Source organism: Phyllostomus discolor, chromosome 11 (genome assembly GCF_004126475.2).
Source record: "Phyllostomus discolor isolate MPI-MPIP mPhyDis1 chromosome 11, mPhyDis1.pri.v3, whole genome shotgun sequence".
In the NCBI taxonomy this organism is placed as follows: Eukaryota; Metazoa; Chordata; class Mammalia; order Chiroptera; family Phyllostomidae; genus Phyllostomus; species Phyllostomus discolor.
Genome location: NC_040913.2, coordinates 23183137 through 23202740, shown reverse-complemented (window position 1 = coordinate 23202740; position 19604 = coordinate 23183137). Strand labels below are relative to the sequence as shown.

Genomic DNA, 19604 nt, shown 5'->3' with positions numbered 1-19604 from the left:
GAATGAATTAGGTTCAGCCCTACCAGTGACTGCCCTGCTTCACCAGAGTGTAGAACAAGAGAGACTTTAATAATTTGTTGGCTTCTACCTTCACAGAACATTTCTAAAATGGCATTAAGTAAAGTCTTCACAAATAATTTAGTAAAAATGTACTGATGGTTTATTGCCTTAATTTTCAAACAATCTTATAATCTTTTAGTGCATGATTTCTTTGATCCAGTTGGCACTGTGATAGCCACAGAGGGAAGCTCTCTCTGGGAGAGAGAAACCACTCACCAGGACCCCCTTCCTAGAGCTGCTGGAAGTCAAAGCCCCAGGGCACTGGTCCTCCCGACCGAGGCGGGAGTAGTATGCTGGGTGGGATGCAGCCCCACAGCCCCGCCCACACGGTGTCCTTGAGTGGCACAGAAGGGGTTCACAGGACTCATGGGATTTGACCAGTGGTAGGCAGAGCCAAAATTAATTTGAGTCTCTGATTTTTAAGAGTTATTAAACTACACTATGGTTTGCTGGGTATGAAATGAAGGATGGTATTTTGATTGGCTTATTTATATTTACTTGTATATACAGAGCCAAAGGTATTTGTTGACAATTTTGTATGATCCTTGTTGCTATGAACTCTCTCTTTCACCTTGACCTCTGCTCCCCGCTTCCATCCTTTTCCCACCATTTAATCCATAGCCTTTTAGTGGTTGAGACGCCAACACTTGAACCAGACTGACGAGGAAAGTTGCCTAAACTCAGTGCCTAATATTTCCATCTGCAACGTAACTCAAGATTTTTGTGATGAATAATGGGGCAACTACAGTGCTTAGAACACTTTCCGGAACCTAGGAAGCACTCAGACATTATTTTAATTATCGTCTATCACATGTCACCGTTCTCTATAACTGTTCGTATTTACTGCCATACTCTTCGTTAGGATGAATTTTTCTAGCAGATCTTCAGTAGAAGGACAATATATAGGAAGATACTTAAACAGATTTTTCAAGTGTTTATTTTAGCAACTCTTCAACATTCTACTCCTTAATGGCCATATTTTCAAAAGCCTCAACAATCCAGTTTTCTTTAAAATTTAGAAATCGTCTAGCCTTGGCTTGTGTGTGATGGATTATTCTACATTCAAATGGCAACACAGCATCTGAAAAAAATTGTAACTCATGGAGATTCAATTTTAGACCATGAAAGATGTATTTTTTTATATCACTTCATATTTCTGGACCTCTTTTTAGTTTTACATTCATTAAAATATTAAGTTAGGAATCCCTCTTTGGGTGCTGGCTGTTATGAAATAAAAACCCAGTGCATTTTTAAATATAGAGTCTAGTTCTGTGTTTTAAATTACTACACAGAAATGGTAAAACTTTTCATAACAAAGGTTTAATTAGGATGGTTAATAACTGTGATTTCCAAAGTGTCTGAGTCAGCCTTAATAATAATTAGGGAGTTTTGTTCCATACAAAATGCTTTATTTAACCTTCATGCCTTCATTCAGATAATTATACAAATGCATACAGTTAAAGGTTTAAACTCTATTCAGTTCACAGCTCAATTCATAGGAAAGTTGAATACAGAAAAGCAATGCACCAACAGAATATGTCTGAGACACCATTAAAAACGATAACACTTGTTCATTTAAATCTCTGAGAATAGACTGGAATAATCATCCTCTGAGAGAATTTCATTAGGGGGTATCCCTTTACATCATCATAGGGCAAAAAAAAAATCACCATTTTACAGTAAAAGGAAAAAAGCTCTGAGTATATTTACAATACATACACTATACATAAATACAAGAACAACACTTACATAATCTTAATAAACTTATAACAGGGTCTGCCTACACACTACAGAGTATATAAATGCAGAGGAAACTATTGGGAAATTAGATCTTTAGATAAGCTGGAGAAATAAATTCATTTGTAATGAAAACTCTGAACAGAAAACCAAACGAAGATCTAAGAAACGAACACATTGGCTTGCCAGCGTCACTGGTGGGGGGTTTCCTCTTTAACGCACGGGCCCTCCTCTGGGCACTCGGACTCTCTGGGGCCAGGGACCCAAGAGTCTTTTGTAAAATTACATCCGCCAAGTGGGTCAGATGCAGCACATCTATTCAATTTGCTGTCCAGGGGCTTCAGGCCTGGTATAACTGTTTTGTAACCTAAAGGACGTTTTTGTACTTTCACACAGATAGATTTTTATAATCCAATCACCATGTATAATGAGCTAAATGTTAAGGAAAAGGAAAAAGATGCCTGCTTGATTTGGCCAAAGATGATGGTTTTCTTTATTCCCACATATTTTTTTTTAAATGCGACTGATTTTTTTCAAAAGAATATGACATTTGAGTTGACCCCCCCACCCCCCTACACACACACCGAAAGCAACGTCTAGACTACTACTAATTATAACTAAGTCATTTTAAGTGGCAGGTGGGTATCTTAAAGGTGGTCTGTTCTCATCGTTTCACAACACAGAAAGTTCTGAGTACATTCTTCTATGGACAAACATGAATTTGCTGGTTTCTCCTGTTTGAAAAATGAATGTGTTATGATGCACATAATTGCATTAATGATGCGGGATGACATAATACATAAGACGATGTTTTCAAAGCTGGTTTTGTGAGTAGCTATCTCACTTCCACAGAGGTGGTTTGCCATGTGATGCAATGCATCCCACAGACATGAACAAAACAAGACAGCCACCGCTCCGTGGGGGGATGGTGGCTTTCAAACATGAATTTAAAACACAACAAACTGTGGACAGACAAGTTGATAGGAAAGAGCCTTGAATATAGGCACCAGTGCCCCAGTTCAACAATACCCATCCAATGTAATAAAGTGTGAGGAATAAAATATATACTAAAGCCTGGATGTAATTACAAAACTCTGCTCTGGGAAAACTAAAAGCACAAGTAGGCCAAAAGCATTTTCTATATAATGTTTTATGCTGTATCTTTGGAGCATGAAATTAGCAGAAAGGAAAGATGTTGGTAGGTCTTTAAAATATCTTACTCTGAGATTACTTGGGCACTTTTACTAGAATTTGACCCAAATACTATTACTCTTCTATGCACTCTCATTTCTCAACAACAACAAAAAAATCAATCTCTGTAAAAGTCTCGGTAAGCCTCCTTTGGAAAAAGCAAGATAGAATCATTCATACAAAGAGTCAGTGATTCTTGCTTTACACAAAGAGCAGACTCTCTTGTCTCAAACATTCTGAAGTTCTAGAGATGAAGTCTAGAATGAAAAAAGTACTGATGTGAGTATTTCCACTATTCGTCTCTTTTCATCTCACTGAAAGTTGTGGTTTTGTTGTTGAGAAATTATTGCTTGTGAAACCCAATTAACTGAGAAGAGCAACCCTTCCCGAAGTGGGCTGTATATGCAGAACCCTGGCTTTCAGCACAGAAGGGAATTTGTTTATGCGGGCTTGATCTCTTCCCTCAGCCAAGTAACAGGGAGAAAGATCATAATTCAGGAGACTCATTTTCAGAAAAAGAAACACCATGAGAAATGACATTCTCTTAATGTTTTCTAAGTCCATTAGTACTTCTATGAATCAATACTGTCAGAGACCTTGTTCTACACAGAAAAGGAGGAGGGCATTTCATCTCTCTAATGTTGGCCAGCTTCTCACCAAAAATGCAATTAAACTAACAATACTATAAACAAATTATTTATAAGATTATTTAAAACAGTCCAAGGTGGTGCCGTTAGGTGGGAAATCTGAAAAGGACTGATCTGTTATCTCTCCTTGCTCATCGCCTGAATGTTGGCGGCTGCCACCCCGTTAACAATGGCCAAGCATGGGCTCTGTTAATAACAACCAGCTCCGTGGAGGTCAAAGTTTCAGATGCACCTTCAGCAGAGTCTGGCAGGGCTACACAGGTGGAAAGGCTTTCAGTATGCCTAAAGAGATACACAGAATCATAAAAACCCACTCCGGCTAAAATACTATGAAATAGGGAAGAGTTCTGATGATTTGGACCTTCAGGCCAAACATTTAGGAGGACAGTGGTGTGAGGACAGTGACAAGTTCAGGGAGACACCTGCTTATTGTAAGTCCCTTGTAGTGACCCTTCATGTGTGAGTTGTGAGGAGAAGACAGATTTCAAATACTCTGGACCACTGTCCAATCACGTGCTCTATCAGGTCCCTGTATCTTACTGGGAAAATGTGATGACTACGCTTCCACAACAGAAACTACTTAAGAGTCAGATGGGGAAAGCTGGCTGCTGGGAGCACATGTGGAGCATGGGAAGAACATGGGCTTCAGAGGCAGCGACAGGTAGCCTCACACCCCTACCTCCCTGTCGGAGGGCAACTCAGCCACTCCCTCTGTGCCTCAGTCTCCCAGCCGTAACATGTAGAACTGTCGTGTCGTACACCTGAGAGGTAATGTGTCTAGTAATCACCCAGTACAGTGCTTGGCACATCGTAAGCATTTAATACACAGCCATTATTTGACGGCTTGCTGAATTTTTGACCTTTCAGGTTCCTTGAGTACTTCCCGACAGCTCCCAGAAAGCAGCCCAGTCAGGAGACTTGACTCAGTGAGGGTAAGGGACCCAGCAGCTTTCCTTTGACACCTGGTCGGCTCCTTCACACCCCGTCCTGGCTCATTTCCTTCTCCTTCTTCTCCTTCCTGAAACCTGGAGGAGGGAAGGCCAGGTGGCTTTCTCAGCCTGTGGTCTGGTTCTAGAGAACACTGTCCACTCTGGTTGTCCCCACTGTCTAAAGCCCGAGTGTTTAATTACCATTATACTTTCTAAATTGCTCTGACCAAATGTTTGGCTCTGAAGGAGTATAATTTTGCCGAGAGCCCTCAGTAGCTTGTTTGGGTGGATCTGTGCTGAGATGGCAGGGCTGGAGAATTTCCAGGGCTCTTGTCTATCCATAAAATCTCGTCGTATATTTCTATTCATGACTCCAATTTCAGCAGTAAATAATTATAGGAAAAAGTTGTCAGGTTCTAAATGTGTATCTGGAAATTTCCAGGACTAACTGCAAACTTTGGTTAAAGGCTGGCTTACTAAATGTCAGTTACACTCCTGTAGATGTTTCAGGGATAAACGATTGTATCGATGTTCATTCCAAAATGGCTCCTGGATGAGAACAGAAAATATCAGGGACACGGGAAACAAAGATGGATTCATGCATTTGATATTAATGGGGAAAATAAAGACAAGCAAATGTCTCTAGTGTTTTACTCCAAACACATTGTCTTTTGTTAACTAAGCAAAACTTTTTGAGGCCTACTCAGTGCTTCCTATGTCTGCGGCAAATCACAGTGAAGGTTTTATCTCAAAATTGTAACTGCCATATGCCCTAGTGTATGTTGAAGGTAACTTTAATATTCAGATTGGCCTTCTTACATTCTGTATGTAAGATTAAATTAATAAATGCTCACGTAAACAAGATGGGGCGTACTTCAAAAGCCCCAAGAGTGTTTTGTGGGTGTGTGAGCAGATCCAATTTACTATGTGCATATGCGCACGTGCTCCCAGATGTAGAGGAAAAACCCAGTCCGAAGAGGAATTATTGCTGTGTAAAGTACAGGGATAGCTCATTGGTCATAATGTTCACTGACAGGCACTTTCAGCTTTCAATTCATCTCTGGAAATGGGCATTAGCTCATTACCATTGCCAGTATAGATTCCTTTAAACACGTGGCCGTATCCGTAACACTTAATCTTGTCAACACTTAGCTACTCCTAAAAGTACTCCCCCTGGAGTTACACATGAATAAACACTGTACAGGTTTTTTTTGTTGTTTGTTTTGTTTTGTTTTCCATCAAGAACTACTGGGTTGAGGAGGAAGATAACCGAGGAAAGGGAACAACTGCTCGATGCTGCTCTTTAGCACAAGCAAAACCCTGTGCAGCTGTTTCCCCCTTTTCAGGTAAAGACATTTGAGTTTGGAATCAGCTGACTGCAACTTAAAATGACTTCACTGTGTTTTAAGCCACCCTGGCTAACTTGAGACAAGCGGCCACTCTGCTGCGCCAGCGCACGACGCGTGTGCTGTGGGAGAGCGGGCGCGGGCTCCCGCGGCGACACCGCGGACTGTGTGTGAGACATACAAGGCATATCTGAACAGGTTTTCTTTTTTTATTGTGATGAAAACTAGAAGCTCTTTTCCCCGACATACTTCATCAAACTATTTACAACCTCTGAAAAATTTGTGAGTTTGAAAATACTTTTTTCCATTATCACATAGGTTACGAATACAATAAAATAGCTTCACTCGATTTTTTTTTAAAGATGCAGTATCCTCAATTTCATTTTCTTATGAAAATCTGAATTTCTATCGCAATTGCACAGCATTTAGCATATTTAAAGTACCAATGGACATGGGTTGCTAAACAGACATTACTCTATAATGAACCTGTGAAAATATAGCATTTAAAATCTTTATGTACACTTCTTAACTATAAAATGCAGGCAAAGTCATATATAGCATTATAAGCTGATTCCCTAATAAGGTAAATAACTTACATTTGTAGACAGCATGGATTATTACAAATTCATTCTTTTAAAAAAAGGCGGTTGTTGATATTCAGGAGCCCCCCGGCTGCTGCATATACAGGTGTGCGTACAGGTGAGCACGTACTGGCGGTGCCTGGGACGGTCAGTAGGCGGCAGTGTGGGGATAAGTAGAAATGTAATATGGAAGACACCACTTACAGAACCTCATTTTCAAACAAAACCAAAATCAAAGTGAAAGATTTTTGTAATGAGATACACTACCTCAGAAAAACTGAAGGAAGAGAGCTGGTCAGTGAAGTTGGAGGATACAATTACTTCCTAAATCTACAGGCATTAGATCAGTCAAAAGCAAAATCTGAGACTGGATTATGGACTATGAGTATTAAGGCTTCCTGGGCCTATTTATGATTCGTAAGAGTTACCTCATGTTCGGTCCTTTATATGAAGGCTATAACTCAATATAACATGGATGCTGGTATTCTTAACACTGCTTAAATTCTGTCAATCCTTACTATAAATGTTAAGACACCTTTATAACAACATTATGGCTACATTTCTAAGCAGTCATAACAACATAACAAAGGCGTATTAATACATTTGAAGGCCTCACCTCTCCGGCTTTATTCAACTGCAGCTTTGGTAAGTATAATAAATAAAGTACAGAATAAGGAATACTACACCTTTATCCATATACATGTTATTATTCTAATGAACTGATTTCAAAGTGCGGGATTACACTTATGTTGAAAACACAAATGGCAATTTGAAGTTAAAAAAAAACTTGTATAAAAATGACCACAAGCTTTGCGTGAGCTAGTCAAATTTCAACCATTAAGGGAATGGCCTTTCTAACCTGCAACTGGCACTGTAAACACGGTGGCTTTTTGTAAGATTTTCTCCCCTTGACAATCCTCTTCCTATTTTCCACTTCAACTTTAAAGTGAAAAAAGTGCTCTTCCCCCCAATGTGGTTTATGTTACTGTTATTCAACTATTTTTTTAAATAAATGTCCTATAGTGTTCTGCAGAAGTGACGCCAGGCGGCAGTACGACCTTTCACGGTGAAGCCATTAGGAATTTCAGAACACAAGACAAGTTATCGAGCGGGCTTCTCCGAATCCACACACAATTGACAGGATGGGGCTGGAGGATGATGGGAAAGTGCGAATGTTTTTCTAACACCTTCAGATTGGGGAATCTATTTAAACCTCAAAGCCTGAACCTTGTAACTTTGCAGATAATATTAACCCCCTTGAACTCACACCTCCACAATGCAAAGAGATAGGTTTACTGCAGCTTCTCAAGCCATTGCGCCACATGGGTGGAAGTTCCCAAACACGCACATGTCCCTCTGCAAAGGGACTGAACAGCTGCAACTTTAAAACCGAAGAATGCTGCTAGTTAGGGAACTTCTGATGAGTCCCCTGGATTCTACTACCTTGCTGTTGTTCATCATCTACTGTGCTTTTGAAAAAGAGGCTACAGGGGACAGAAGACGAAATAGAGGAGGCTTTTCGATGCCTAAAGATATTCCCACTTAAGAATTCCATTCTTCCTCTCCCAAACTACTTTCCTTTCCATGGGAAATCATCTGTAGAAAACCTAACAAAGAGCATTTGCTATGTCCCGACACAAGCCCCAGGTAAGTTTCAGTCCTGGGGATAGACCAGCCGCTCATTCACTCCTTGTGCTTGGGTCCCGCCATAGAAGAAGGGGCAAGTCAAAGGGGGAACACTGACGGGTTTTCTCAGTCAACGTACTGTCTCAGCCTGCTTTCCACTTTCAGAGGATGAGGAAGAAAAGCTCACTTTCCTGAATCTTTCCCATATTATGAGAGAGGAACAGCTCATGCAGTTCGGTGCTAAATTTAAACCAAGCTGTCACTCAGGAAGCTCCCACTGCCTGTCAGCTCTATGAATTCTAGAAACCATTTCTACCTGTAACACTCTCAAGACATCTCTCAGCACAGAACGGGGATTGGCCCCTCTCAGGAGCAGACAGAATCAAATCAAGTCTACACTTCACCTGAGCGATGCACCTACTGCCTGCCAGCCAGGTTCTGGGGCTGGCGGAGAGGGTTCCCTGGCTGTGTGCACCAGTCTGTTCTGCACCGCTGACCAATAACCATGACCAATGCTGGCGTGCATCAAGAAGCCATTTTTTTCATTCCCGATGGTCACAGGCCAGGAGAAGTAGGAGTTACATACAGTACAGATAAAAAAACTTTCCAGCTGGGGAAAAAAACAAATCCCAGTGCTTGGTGGGTAGTAGATTGTGTAGCTAAAGAAGCTATTTATCAATTGAATTGCAGCCCTTGTTGGAGAAAAAAATTGCCTGATGAATTTTTCAGACCTGGCAGAAAATGCAGAACACATATTTCTGAAGACAGAATTTGACCTGAAAATCATTATGCTGTTGCTTGAATGATTAAAAAAAATTTTCTTTTAATACCATCCAACAGAAATTCTCTTTGTTTCAAGGTTTATAGTTCTTGCTTCATCAGAATAAGATTATCTGAATTAGAAGATGATTCTCAAAAGGATAATTCTGCAACTGTAAATTATTTCAGAATATTCAAACATTTAAAACTGAGCTAGTACTATTGTGAGGTTAATTTGTGCGATTCCCAAAATCAAGTGTTTGTAATTAAAGTATACTGCAAAGGTATATGCTGGTAACATTTATATCTAAGCTATAAAAAAATCTTAACAACAACAATAACTAAAAACCTCACCAAGCCCCTTAGCCACATAAAGCTGAAAAAACAGCTTTTAGTGGGGAAAATAATAAGATAATTTTTCTGAGAGAATGCTTGTTGGTGATGTATTGCTTTGTTTACTGTATAATTTGCTAACTGCCAAAAAGGCTCCTATTTTTCGGGGGTTGATGGGACTGCAATTTCCTCTCACCCTCAGCCTAGGATGAGTGGGCTCCACATCCCTGCAGAGGCCGACGCAGAACCGCTGGGCCCTGGTGCGGTTGAGAAAATGGAATCTGTGGAGAAGAACCTGCTGGAGAGCCACTGGCCCCTGGCTCTCCAAGGGAGGAAACTAGCACCGTGTCAGGCTTTCCTCGGGGAGCGCTCCCTCTCCACTGCCTCGCTTCCAAGGAGGGCTGACCCATTAACCTGTGAGTTAATTCCCTGCCCTGCCTCCCTGGCCTTTCCAGTCGCCAAATAACCGTTTTCAAACAAGCACAGGGGAGCATAATCTTTAATTGTGGTAGTCGACCAAGCAGGGCAACAAACAGCAGAAAGATTACCTCAGTGCTGGAAATGTAACCAAGACATCTAAAATGTTGGGGTGTTTCTTACAATCCCTTTAGTAAGTATGAAAATTGGTAACGTGAGTCCTCAGTGAAGTTATTGTAGGAAGGTCCTTTTATTCATTATTGCTTTTCTCCTCAAGAGGCGCATTATTTCCATCTCTGCTTTGTCTGATTTTTCATGTTCACTGACTTTGCCTGGGCAGCCCCACCTCTTCTTCCCTTGGTGCCAGTGTGTCTAAGAAAGTTTTTTTTTCCCCCCCTGATTCCTTGTAATCAAATACTAGGGCCAGGAAGAGATGATGCCTAGGTGACAGAACACTGCAATTTGAAGTGGGGCAGTAGTTTTTTTAGACAGGCTCTTCCTATTCAACTACAGGACAGCTCCGTGCCGGTCCGTGCCAGGGCGGACACCGGGGCTGGACTCCCAGCGAAGTGTCGCTGCCCCTCCGCTCGGACAGGTGAACAAAACAGAATCAAAACAAAACAGAAACAATCAACAACAAACAAATGAAAGGTTCAATGTCGGGTTTCTTCCGGGCATGGCATAGTGACAAGTCTCGGGCGATACCTAGCTGTGGCCACCGCTACTGTGAAGGGCTGCCCGGGTGCCCCTTCACTTCAGGTCATGGAACCTCTCCGACACCTTCTTCTTGCCTACGTTCATGCTGCTTGCTGGTAACAGACTGGAGGTGCGTTCTGGCTTACTCAGATGGGAACTAAAATTGCTGTAAAAAGGGACTCGGGGGTGGGACGATGGGAGAATAATCCCCATTTACAAGGTCTCGCTCTAGCCATCAATTTGTGGTAGGTGACCTTTAAAGGATCAATAACAAAATGTCTGACAGCTCAGAAAATGTACAAGCTACAAACATCTTTAAATGGCAGAGTACACAGCACGGGAAACTATGCCTGTCTCCTCAGCGTTCGTGCCACCGATCTCCCAGGCCAGCGTGAGGCCGATGCTCGTGGAGTCGCGATGGGGTTTACCTTCAGACCGTAAGGAGAAGTGTTCCTTCTGTTTCCTGCTCTGGTTTCAGACATCGTGGGATGGTGATGCCCTTTTGTGTTAACACTGTGAAGGGGATTCAGCCCTGCTGAACTGGGTGCCGCTCAGAGATCCAGCTCTCTCGCTCAGCTGGACAGGCAGCATTCCTCACACCAGCATATGCCTCCGGCGGTGCAGTGCCAAGTGGTCTGACCGAGAGAAGCTGCGATCGCAGTCCGCGCACTTGAATGGCTTCACTCCCGTGTGTTTGCGGTAATGCCTCGTCAGTTCATCCGAACGCGCGAACTTCCAGGTGCAGCCCTCCCAGGTGCACTTGTAGGGCTTCTCCCCTGGAAGACACAAAGGGACACGCGCTTTGGTGCTCCATCTCTTTTCTGTAATAACCAAGCCAGGACTCTATACTGGGGAAGTGCCTGTTTTCAATGGGCTTTCCATTTGGTAACTCTTTGTCAGGAAGCCTACCCATCCCATCAGCATGTTTGGGGTGACAGAGACGGGGTTTCAGTCTCATCTCGCCTGCTGAGACACCTGGCAACTTAGTTAACGCTTGCATCCTCAATTCCAGGTATATTACTCTGCAGTCAAAGTATCAAAAGGCACAGACCCCACAGCTCCTGGATATAACTACCTCTAGTAGCCTACAGTGGGATAGGAGAGCTCTATTCAGGCTGATTTGGCTCTGAGGCAGAAACTAATTAATTAATGATGTTTGGTTTCAGTACTCCAAACGGGGATCACTGAGATGGTTAAGGCTATTTTAGGGTGCAATGCCCATTTATCAGTCACTACAAATATACACACAATTTCATTAAAATGTAAAGCACTCCACTCCCCCCCAAGAAATGAGGTATTAAGTACATATTATTTGTAAACATCTACTTTTTGCCCATCTATTGGGAAGAAAACCAAGCTATCCCAATGGTGTAAAGTTTAAGTACCTTTTCCAGCGACAGGAATTAGGGCGAGCCCTGAGGAATCAATCACTGGGTTGGTTCTAGGGGAGAAACTCGGAGTAAAAGGCAGTCTGAAGAAGTATGTAACTTGACCAGGTCCCTCAGTTGACTTGTAAGGACAGTAAAATATGCAAAGGCTCTGCCGGGAAAAGATACGCTATCCATTGTCCGAATGAGCTCCCGGGGGAGCGGGACAATAGCTGACCCAGGCGAGCTTTTTCCTGGCTCTCATTCAGAATGGGGGCCCTGTCCCCAGGCAACCCCGCAAACACTATCTCTCCTCCACCCCTTCCACCCGACAGCCAACAACACGCTGCTTGGCCACACGTGGCGCCTGGTGAAAAGGGCCTGAGAAGGGAAGAGAGCTGTTTGTTGATTCGTACTATAGAGCTGCAGACTGTGTATTGTTAACCCCACTTGACAGATGAGAAAACTGAGGCTCAGTGTAGTAAAGTAACTTGCCCAAGGCCAGGAAAAAGAGGTGTTTGGCTCCAAATCTAGTGCTTCTCACTAGGCAACCATTGAAGGGGTAATTCTGTCCTCATCTAAACTTTGTCACACCTTCAGACAGTTAGCACTACTTTCTTAGGTACTCCCAAATTATTCACTTCCTATTTCCATTAAATCACCAATCACGATACAGCTTTTCTTTAGATGTCTTTCTCCTCTACCAGTTTCTGAATACCTGGAGGTCAAAGATCAGGTCTCCTTTATTTAGTGCCCACAGAGGCTAGAGTAAGTGCCAAGCAAGTGCTTGAGTGAATTACTAAAACTGGAACACACACACGTACAGGAAACTAGTAAGCTCTGAAGTGAGATGTGCAAGTAATGCCTACGTACGTACGAACCCCAGACCGAACTGGACCCGACATTTTTCATGTAGCTGTTAAACAAATGCTAATTGTAGCAAATGGCCCTTTCAGAAGTGAGTGAATCGCTCAGACCAATGAAATGTAGAAATGTTGATGTATTCAATTGGGGTCAACTGACAGCTCTAGGTTCCTCGGAAGCCTACTGACTGAATGAACTCCTGACTTCAACTCCTGACTCCTTCTGGATGTCCTGACAAAAACCTTTTGCAGCTGTCTATTGACCAGAATTAGAAAAATAAAAAAATCAGCAAAATCCCTAACTTAAAAAGACTGGGAAGGCAGGACTACTTCACAGGGTATCAACGGCAACGGCTGACATGCTTCTATTTACATGATCCCTCTATGTTTTTGAACTTACATCACGAACATGGGTTTTCATAAGTTCACCTTGATATAAATGGTGTTTTCATCTTTGGGGCACTGAGCTCAGGCAGCGGACTGTCGCCAACAGGCATCTCCTGACTGTCTCCTCTGTTACTGTGGAAGCAGCTACAGAGAGTAAAGGCCTAAGAACAGAGGGTTTTCTTCATCGGGGAAAAGCATTTCTCAGTTGTGTGGCAGGAGGGTGGGTGTGTCTAGTGTGGGGAGGAAGTGTCACATGAGCGTGACTGGGGTCACACCAGCTGCTGGACCCTCACCTGACCATTCCAGGACAAGTGCGAGGAAGAGGCTTGGTAACTGAGATGGGCCTGGAAGGTAAGGAAGGGCAAAGAGAAGGAGACAAGAGCTTCCTGTTACATCTCAAGAAGGGCCTTAGAGGCTGGTATGGAGCGCCACAGGGACACTTTACTGCCTTGGGTACTCTATGGACGTCCTTGTATACCTAATTAGGCACTTACTATTCTCTCATTTCTTCCTCAAAAGTTACAGCAGTCTACTTTTGTTTTCCTTATTTAATAATGGTATATATGTCCTTTCCACTTGAAAATCTACTGTGGCCCAGGGCACATCCAGTCTGTGGCTTGTTTTTTTATTCAACATGCAAACCGAGAATGATCTTTTAAATTTTTAAATGGTTAAAAAAAGATCAAAAGAGGACTGTTTTGTGGCATACTAAAATTATATGAATTCAAATTTCAGCATCCATTAATTAGTTTTTTAAAAAAGATTTTTATTTATTTATTTTTAGAGAGAGGGGAAGGGAAAAAGAAAGAAAAGGAGGGAAACATCAATGTGTGGTTGCCTCTCACATGGCCCCCAGTGGGGACCTGGCCCACAACCCAGGCATGTGCCCTGACTGGGAATCGAAGCAGCGACCCTTTGGTTTGCACTCAATCCATTTGACCGGCACTCAATCCATTGAGCTACACCCGCCAGGGCATAGTTTTTATTGCAACACAGCCACTTTAATTTATTTACAGATTGTTGACAGCAGCTTTCCAGTGGTGGCAGAATTGAGAATTGCCATAGAGAATACACAGCCTGGAATGCCTAAAATATTTTCTGACATCTTATAGACACTCTGCTGATCTTCTGCATTTTGTAGACACACTGTTAGGTTGGGGTGGGGAGGTGAGGGGATATTTTGGCTACAGAATGATCACTTATTCTCAGCCTAGGACCTCAGTTAAAATTCTAACAGTCTTCTCAGAAATAAAACACACACTATTTCACACCAAATACTTTGAAATGAGAGTTCTTGGCATCAGAAAGTGAGTGATTCTTTGAGGAGGCTCACCCAATTCAATAAGAATTTAAAAAATATTCTCAGGATCTTTTCTGATCCATAAAAAGTGAAGGTCTTCCCTATGAGGGTGAGGGTCAGGATGGAGGGGGGTCCAGAAAACAACCGTGTTACAACAGTCCCCGTGAACGATGACAAGTAACTGTTCCACTGAGTCTGGGAGGGGGACAGACACACAGAGGGAAGAATCAGAAAGCAGGAGCTTAGGTGTTTGGCAATGTTTCTAAGATGGATATTTTAAAGGGAAGGAGCCCGGAAAGCAACAAGTCAGGGCAACGGTTTCTGTGAGCACACAAATGTGGACTGAGGAAATGTGGTGGAAAGTCTGCAATGTGCTCTGCAAAGTGGAATCGAGTGCAGTAAACCATCATGAAAGACGAAGGTGGCAAAATGGGTGAAGGTGGTCAAAGGGACAAGCCCCTCCTTATACGTCATGGGGATGTATATACGGCGCGGTAGGAATCTAGTTAATAAGGATGCTGTCCTGTATATTTGCAAGTGGCTGAGAGATCTTAAACGTTCTTATCATAAAAAATGTGTATTTATGTCTGTTGCTGGATGTCAACTACCCTTATTGTAGTGATTGTTTTGTAAGCTGGTCATTTTGTAACACGCAAATATCAAATCATTATGTTGCACACCTGAAGCTAAGATGCTATACGTTAAATGTCTCCATTTAAAAAAGAAAAGGGAATGGACCTCAAAAATACAAGAGGCATATATTTTCCTCTTCTTGAAAAAAAACCAAGAAAATAACACATAAGTTTGTAAAGTTATTAGGGGGGTTAAGAGGGGAGGAGGGAGAAAGTATACTGAAAAGTTATAAACTTAATTATCTAAGTGATAAATGAGTTTTCCTTGAACATTTTCTTATAAAAATGTATACCTTCTTTTTAATACCCAAAAAGTCATGCATAATATTCCTTGCCCCCATTGCCTCCTTAACAAAACTCAGTATTATGGGTGTGACATATTATGAAATATGTCTCCAGATTTTAAAAAAAGAAAGAAAAGAAAACAGAAGGAGGAGGGTTTTGTAGAAAACACTATCTTCAAATCTCTCGAGTCAGAGGCTGAGCTATGGGGATGGGGGAGAGGGGAGGGCTACTCTGAGCAGGCAGAGAGCTGGCTCCTGTCCCTGCTAGAGAGAGACCTAAGTTTTGAGGACACCCGCCCAGTGCCTGGCACTTTATTAAAAAACAAACAAACAAACAGCGCATGCTCTCTTTGAACTTTAAGGTCAAGTTTTAAAAATAGACACAAGAGTAAATTTAGTGGCTACTACCTGGTATTAAACAGCATATTTTATGCTTGTGCTTTGAAACAATTAAAAGGGTATAATCTTATAAACAAATTAAGATAACCTAAACTAACTTTGTGACATGAATCAAAAGTAATTAAAGTGATAAATAACTTTGTAAGATATATTGTAGTGTGCATAAATGATCCCTGAAGAACATAAATGAAAGAACAGAGTTCTAACTTCTTTCCTTTAAAATCTTGCTAGAAAATAGAAAGCTAAATTTAATGTTAAAAAGTCAGTGAAAAACACAGAATGGCACAAAAATCCTCCCGTGGAAAGAGCTGCTTGGACAATGAAAGGAGCAGGCATCTCCCGGGGCCCATGCTTTTGCTGCTCACGGCTGCTCTGCGTCTGCCTGAGGGATGGTGATAGCAAACGTGCTTCCTCGCAATTTCTTCAAGAAGAGTGAGCTGTCTTTAAATCCATTTGAGCTAGAATCCTGCAGATGTATTATTCAAAACTGTTTTCCCTAGAAATAAGCTAAAAATGAAAATAGCCCACCCTCCTTCTTTACTCCTTTTGTCTAACCCACAAGCGCCCTTAGAATCCCTTGTGGCAACGCCTTCGAAAACATATGTTTTTACATTTTCCAAAATACTTGAAAGTTCTGATTGCACTAACAGATCGTCTTTGATTTTTCGTCTATTAATCCTATGAAATAATGCAATGATAGAAAATGGCACAGGGTATGTCTTTACTGATAAGTTTTAATAAGTGATTTTTGTTTTTTAAGTTGAAACATGAAGTTGCTGCTGTACAAGAAAAATCAAAGGACAAGAGCTGAGTAACTGGGAGCTTAACACGACCCCCCATTCCCACCGGGTCTTCAAGTCTGAAGTGAAGGTCTCCATGTCTCATGACAAGTCCATAAGCCATTTCTACTTTCTGTATTTAACAACAAGAACTGGACCATTTCCAGCACAATTCCTGCCCTCCTTCAGTTCCTTAAAACAAAAGCCTGGGCTAAACCATGGAAACCTCTGAACAATAAAAATGTTAACGAAAACTAACGGCAAGAGCTTCTATTTACTAAAGTTAAACAGTCCTGTGAAGATTAAAATAAGAACATCAACCCAAAAGAGGGTTTATTCATTTTCATTGTAAAATATTTTTTAAGTCCACATTTGGGGTTTATAGTAAATATAATTTGCTATGCAGGTAAGCCTGCGTGTGTGCACATTCACAGGCATTATTAAAATAGAATTCTAATGAAGTGTCCTGGGAAAATGAAAACTCACATCAGGGTTTTTTTTTTTTTTTGAAACAGTCAACAAACTGATTTATTAAGAGAACTGCTGTCTCTTTCAATTTTAGTTAAAGAAAAGGATTAAGAGTCACTAAACGCATTTCCATGACATTTACCCAGCCGAAGGCATAATAAAGTCTAAAGAAAACACCAGGCATTGAAAAGATTCCCAAAACTCACGAAACAAAAATAACTTTTTCAGGTACCTCCCATTTCACCGTCTAACGTGCTGAAAGGTAAATTTGTACTGAGACAAAAGACAGGTGCCCTTTCATATTAAAATGATGTGTGAGCAACACACAGAGGAGGAATGTGCCGTTTGGAAAAGCTCGGGTCAAACCAAACACCCGTGTTCTCACATCAGTTTCGCCATTGTGTTCTCAGGCAACCGAGAAGGAACACCTTCTGCAACAGGAAACAGGCGTTTTCTCTGGTTCAGAAGTGCATTTCTGAAATGATTCCCTGTTTAACTTTCATCAAAAGGGGCCCCAGACACTGACAAATGAACTTCATAACACACTCAAGGCTCGACATATTTGCAGTGACAATCTGTTCTGCTGGAGGAATGGTATTTGCATATGAGGGAGAAGAAAACAGAATCAAGATTCCTATCTTGTCTTCTGGTTTCTGTTACCTTAGTTCATCAAAGTTCAAAGAATTTTAGATCTGGGGGAAAAAGTTAGGTACTTTTAAATGAGAAAGCAGGAGGCTAGAGCTGAGAATACAAGGCCCCTAATGCTGCTGTCCCTCCCGGTGGGGTGAGGTGGCACACAGGAGCACCGGCTTTGCAATCAGGCAGAGCGCGTGGGCCACCGCAGGCTTTGCCGATTGACCATTCCATCCTGGGCTGGGGAGGTGAGCTTTCCGAAACACAGGCCCCCCACCTGGAAATGGGAACCCTATTCTTATGGCACTGTGGTGAAACTTAGAAATACACAGGCCAGGTGTCTGGCAAATGACAGGTCCCCAAAAAGAGTATTCAATTTTAAAGTGATGACATTCAAAACTTTGGTTTTTGTGAAGGAATATAAATAAAAAAGTTAAAAACAGATCCTTTTTGCTATGTATAAGGAAATGAATTAAGGTTTTCAGGTAATTAGATGCCTATGCTAATTTCGATTTTCCTAACATTTTAAATATGAAACTACTTTTGAGAACAAAGGGACCCATCTGCTCTCTAACTTGTTTGATCCACTTGGTTTTGTCAATTCAATCAAACAAATATTCAACATTAGTCTTCGCCCCACTGAATTGTCTGAACCGAATGAACTGACTATCTTCTTTATTGCGTGTAAACAAGGCCTTCCCCATGCAATTCTATAATGGGTCTCTTTGATAAAAATAACAGTGTATTTGTTAGAACAGATAGCACTTTCCATTCACCACACTGTGGCTCGAACGGCTTTCCGGATGTGAGCTCATTTACTTTTGACAACTTCCTGATGAAGTGGCTGGAGTCACCAGTCCTGCCTCACCCGGAGTTAGTAAGCGGTGGAGGCGGGATCTGAATCCTGGGAAGCTAACACCAAAGTTCACAATCTTAATCAATACTCTCCAATGCCTCTCAACACCTGAAATCACTGCTCTAATAAATCAGGTTTCTGGTCGGAACTGGACAAGCAGACTGAGAATGTGAATTAGTCGTTTCAGGACAGACAATGTGCTAACATAACACAGAGGCTTAGCTCCTCTCATCTAGAAATCAAATATAAACAAAAGTATCATACAATAAACACGCTATTCAAAGCAAAAAGTTCAAGGTCTAAAACAGTACTTTACTTGGCTGTTTCGAGTTTATTTCCATGTGTTGACAATATTTATTTTCCTACATGTCTGGTTACTTTTTCCTCAGTTTCTTTTGCAGAGACCTCTTCCTTGACTTCTTACCTAAATGCCTTCCAGGATTTTGACTGGCTTCTTGTCTGCGTATGTTTTCCCTGGCTCCCACCACAACTTATAAGGGAAAGATTCTGAAGTATCTACGCCTCCGTCTCTCTCCTAAACACCACAGAGAATGTAAGAAATTTGTAACTGACAGCCGGAAAGCAACCTCAGCATGAGAAAACTTTACGCAGCATCTGCCACCTAAACGAGATACGTTCCTCCTTGTGCTTTTCCACCTGGAAAAAAAAAGGCAACCTCATCTACTGAGGTATCAAGTCGTAAATATCTCCACCTGGAGAGATTTCTTGGACTCTTTCCTATCTGTTATTCTCTACCTGCCCCGGCCTGATGATTACATCTGCCAGTTCTGCCTTCCAAATGCCTGTCTACTCCCCTGGACGGTTCGCCCCCACTCTAGTGGTCCGCCTTCCTCTAGGCTCCCCCGTCCTTTCTCCAATACCCGCTCCTAATGGTTCTGCTTCCCTGCCTTCTGTCCGGCCCTCTCCAGTTTATTATCCGCGCTGCAGTGAAGGACAGCTTCCCGAAAGGCAGTCTGGCCATGTCCCTCGTTGGCACCCTGGCACACCTGTGTCAAAACTGTCATCACCCCCCTCTGTCATTGGCGGTTTTCCTATCGCGTCTGCTCAGCCCACTCAGCAGCGTGGAATGAGGTCGGCTTTGAGCTTTGTCCGTCACTGTATCCCCACGACCTGCCTTAGTGCTCTGTGCTAAGAAATGCTTACTGATTATGTGAATGAAACTTAAATTCAAATACTTATTCTTTTAAAAGTATGATATGTAAGAGACAACTTGAGTAATCTATTTTGTGAAAGAGAGAGAGTACTGCTTTCATTCTTCCTATTCTATAATTTTATCCTAGTCTAGTGAATTAG

General features: G+C 41.9%; 1 protein-coding gene across 3 annotated transcripts in view; it reads right to left on the bottom strand.

The window, feature by feature from the left end:
* Positions 1–1364: 1364 nt before the first annotated feature.
* KLF12 (Kruppel like factor 12) overlaps positions 1365–19604 on the bottom strand; it is a 424035-nt gene continuing 405795 nt past the window's right edge. For all 3 annotated transcript variants that reach the window (XM_036011296.1, XM_036011294.1, XM_036011295.1), the window contains one exon: positions 1365–11098. In XM_036011296.1, coding sequence (XP_035867189.1) covers positions 10917–11098 — 182 coding nt within the window. In that variant the 3' untranslated portion in view covers positions 1365–10916. The remainder of the gene's footprint in view (positions 11099–19604) is intronic.